The following is a 4,231-nucleotide window of genomic DNA, read 5'->3' as shown; positions in this document are numbered from 1 at the left end:
TGTTTTTTCATATTGTTGAAATTAGGCAAATTTTATGGACCATTCTCACCGTAAAACAACCTCATACTAGAGTTGCTCTAATTTTTATATAATTACAATTACAATTTGACTTTTATATTATTTAAAAATTTTACTTAACCCTTGTAGTGAATCACTTTTAACAAAAAAAGTCATGTAAATCTTATTAGAATGGTCTTGATATATCAATAAGTTTACTTTTTCTAAAAGTTTAATTTTTTGATTAACAAGTTGGGGCTAAGATAAAAAAAAGAATTAGATAAAAATTAAAACCAAAACCTTAAATAAAAAACTAAGACCAGACCTAATTCTCCTTTATAATTTTACCTATGTGTATTAAAATGCGTGTTTTAAGAGGTATATCTATCGAGTTAAAGAGCCATATACAAACTCGAGCAAATGAGAATTATTATTAATAATAATTACACCAATATTGATTTGAATTACCTAATTCATCAGGCAAACCAACATCATTTGAGCAAATTTCAACCAACAAAACTGAACAAACCAAGTAAATTGTTTTCTTTCTACTTTTAGAAATTTTACACATATTTTTGATATGCCAGATTTAGAAACTTTACAATATTGTATATCTCCAAAAATACAATTAAACTACGACCATAGAAAACAGTATTGGTAAAGAAAGATCTATTAATGCAGGACAGTGGCACGTTTACAACAGCTAGCTCACCAATTTGTGAAGGCTGTTAAGGGGACTACAATTCATTGTGAGATTGTTGATTTAAAGAACAATAACTTAACTTTCCACGTGATTCCATAACAGCTCAGCTTCTCTGTCCATGTCCATCACCAAGCATTTGCACATGAACTTTGTTTCTTTACATCAATGTCAATTAATCTCCCACTCTATGCCCCAGCATGTCAATTGTTGGTGTATCTCGAGATGTATCTGAAATCCGATTTCAACCTACAAAAACAAAATCATACTGTTCGTTGTTAGTAATGGTGAAAGAAATATCCCTGTTCCCTACTACTTCCTCCGGATTTTAATAGTTGCTACAGTTGCCGTAGCAACTACTTTTCATCAACTGATCTTATTTGATATATATTTCACCATGTGTAATGTAAAACATAGTCAAACAGGATCTTGTTTGATTCATCTTAATGCTTTTAGAATTTTTTATTATATGAAATTAAAGATATTATTGATTAAAATCGTGCATTGGATAGCGTGAAAAACTAAAGTGTAGAAACTATTAAAACCAGAAGTATTATTATTTGTGTTAATGTTAGAGTCGATTTGTTTTGGTTCTTGTAACTGAACTTACATTTTGGGAGCTAGTCGTTTGCATTGTCGTTATCGTTGGTTTGGTATTAACATGTATAATAGTCGATTTACATGTAGAACATTTGGTGTAAGATTTCAGATTGAAACAGAATTATCCCTACTATAATTCCTGTTTGTTTTGGTTTATTTAATGAACTACATCACACCAAGGCTTTGGCATTTTAGTTGTTGTCAGTCTCATATTGACATGGACTTTAGTCGTTTTACACCGAGCATTCATGTGGTGTGGGATTTCGGGTTGAGATAGGAATACCCCTACTATTATTCTTGTATATGAGATTAGCGTTAGATTTGTTTTGGTCCAAGAATAACCAATCTCAAGTCTTGGAATTAAGACTTCGACATTGTTAGCTGTTCTCAGAATATTTGGCGTGGGGTGTCGGATTGAAATAAGTCCTTTAGACATTTCAATTGTTGTTATATTAGAGGTATTAAACAAAGATTTACCTAATGGATTGCATACGAAAATAATAAATGATTAGAGAAATGAAATCACAAACTAATAAGTATATCTTTCTTTTGTAGCTATGAAAAAACAACACTTGGGTAAAAGCAATGAATTGACATACCAAGCCAAAATTATGTCTTGACATAATCTGCACCACTGCGCTTCCTTTTGTTAGATTTTGAAAAGAAGCATATCTGTGCCCAAGACTTCTTCTGTTTAGTAGGCTGTACTTTCACCTCCTTGTTTGCCACAAGATCAACCATAAACTGAACAACTGCCTGAACAACACAACAACAAAATTAGTACTAAATAATGGCATTATTCATCTTAAAATCCAAATTTGGAGTGGAAAATGAGAAAATGATGACAAACCTGAGCACCCATTTCAGCAATATGTCTTGGCGGAACTTCGAGGGGGTTTTGATCAACATGAAGAGCTCGTAGTCGTGTCAAAAACCGAAATGACTCAGGCAGTGTGCGGATTTGGTTGTTACTAATATCCAATTCTTCAAGCATCTCAAGGTTGCCAATTGACCTTGGAAGAGAGCGAAGATCAGCAAAGTTGTTACTGATATTTAGCTTAACGAGCGAAGTGGCGAAACACAAACTCTCAGGCACCGATTCGAGCTCGTTAAAGCTCACATTCAGCTCTCTTAACCTTGACAAGGCTGACATTGTAGTTGGCAACTGTCTTATGTTGTTATACCTTACAGAAAGAACCTCTAAGGTTTCAATCTTCCCTACAGCTTCAGGGAGGGCTTTAAGACGGTTATAGTCCACATGAAGCTCCATGAGAGACGAGCATTGTCCAATCGTGTGAGGGAGTTCATCGAGATCATTAGTCTCGAGATTAAGCTTCTTAAGGCTAACTAAAGACCCGACAGTATCAGGAAGCGAAGATAGCCTATTTGAACTCAAGTCGAGCTCCTCTAAACGAACCAATCTACCAATACTTGGAGGAAGTTTAGCCAAGAAATTTCCCCTGAGATCAAGATAAACAAGATTCAAGAGATCCCCTATTGCTTCTGGGAGCTCGGTAAGCCTATTGGAATGTAAATCCAATTTGGATAGTGAAAAAAGCCCTCCAATGGTAACGGGTAAAGCCACAATCCTATTTTCTGACAAATCAAGAGTGATTAAACCTGATAACTTCCCAATAGAATCAGGCAACCATTCAACTTGATCTGACAGCTTATTTTGCAGATTTAGCTCCTTGTTACCCTTCTTGGCAGTCACTTCAATTAACCCAGCTAGCTTAATCAAACTCAATTTCTCACCATCTTGAGCTACAAACAATGAAAAAATCACTATTCAAATGTACAATACAAGAAAATCTGTATACAAAAAAGACAAAACCCCCCAATCCCAAAATAGCAACAATCATCAATTTCATTGAAATCATAATTTTCACTTTGGCACTAAACCCACCAATGAAAATCAACAAAAGCAGTTCCCCAACCCCTCAAAGTTAGTCAATATATCATTGTCCAATAAAGAAACATCAATAACTAAGACCATTATTAATGACCCGAAAAAAACCAACATAATATTTACCTGAAAAATTGGGTGTTTTGACAGTAGAATCAAATTTTTGAGGAGTAACGGAACTACCAAATCCATCAACATGAAAAGTTGAACCGCTAGGTTTAACCTTCTTCACATAACTATCATCTCTAGTAAACAACTGACTCTTTACATTCTCCTTCATCTCTAACTTATAAAAACCACTAGAACCACCGGAAGAAGAAGCACCATCCAAATCAATTGATTTCAACACAGACCCAGTTCCTCCAAGGTTCAAATCTTTCTTCTTTGCTACATTAGAAGAATACCCAGAATCAGAACTAGGAGAAACACAATCAGAAGCTCTCTGAATCAATTCGTCGAATACATTGTGTGCATTTTCAAGATCAAGTAATTTCAAAGCTTCCCTCTTTTCTTCTTTACTTTGAAAGTGAACTAATGCTCTTTGCATCTCTTGGTACACAAAGTAAAGCTCTTCTGGAATTCCATGACCTTTAGTTTTCTTATTAATGGCTTCCAATTTTATAAGATCTTCTCTTTCTATATTCTTTATCAAAGTTCTTGCTGCTTCAACTTCATCAATGTCTGGTCTTGGTGGAAGAGTTTTATGCATCTTCATAATCTCTTCCACTACCCCATCCACAGTTCTTGGCGAAGCTGTTATGAAATTATCCATAATCAAGATCCAAAAATGAAAAATTAAAACTACCCAGAAAGAAATTTGGTTTTATGCAAGGAAAATTGATTTTTATTTGGCTAATGCGTACTGTAGTGAAGAAAAAATGATTGAAAATAAGTTATATTTCTTGGAAGAAAAAAGGACAAATTGGGATTTAAAAAGGAATTAGATAATTTGGTGGTATTATTAAAGAAGCTCAAGAATCGAGAAATGGGATTTCTAGAGAGAATAAGAAGAAGGATAGAGAAAAAGA

General features: G+C 34.1%; 1 protein-coding gene across 2 annotated transcripts in view; it reads right to left on the bottom strand.

Annotated features, from left to right (window-relative positions):
- Positions 1 to 517: 517 nt before the first annotated feature.
- Positions 518 to 4,231, bottom strand: part of LOC130821015 (plant intracellular Ras-group-related LRR protein 4-like) — a 3,986-nt gene continuing 272 nt past the window's right edge. The window contains exons 1-4 of one of the 2 annotated variants that reach the window (XM_057686612.1): positions 3,330 to 4,231; positions 2,148 to 3,061; positions 1,897 to 2,053; positions 518 to 965 (exon numbers count right to left, since the gene is read on the bottom strand). The exon at positions 3,330 to 4,231 is cut by the window's right edge and continues 272 nt beyond it. In XM_057686612.1, coding sequence (XP_057542595.1) covers positions 1,907 to 2,053; positions 2,148 to 3,061; positions 3,330 to 3,975 — 1,707 coding nt within the window. In that variant the 5' untranslated portion in view covers positions 3,976 to 4,231 and the 3' untranslated portion in view covers positions 518 to 965; positions 1,897 to 1,906. The remainder of the gene's footprint in view (positions 966 to 1,896; positions 2,054 to 2,147; positions 3,062 to 3,329) is intronic. The other variant, XM_057686611.1, reaches the window with a different exon arrangement.

The sequence above is a fragment of the Amaranthus tricolor genome, chromosome 8, assembly GCF_026212465.1.
Source record: "Amaranthus tricolor cultivar Red isolate AtriRed21 chromosome 8, ASM2621246v1, whole genome shotgun sequence".
Taxonomy (NCBI): Eukaryota; Viridiplantae; Streptophyta; class Magnoliopsida; order Caryophyllales; family Amaranthaceae; genus Amaranthus; species Amaranthus tricolor.
Note: the sequence above shows the minus strand (reverse complement) of the source record. Positions and strands in the feature narration are given on the sequence as shown.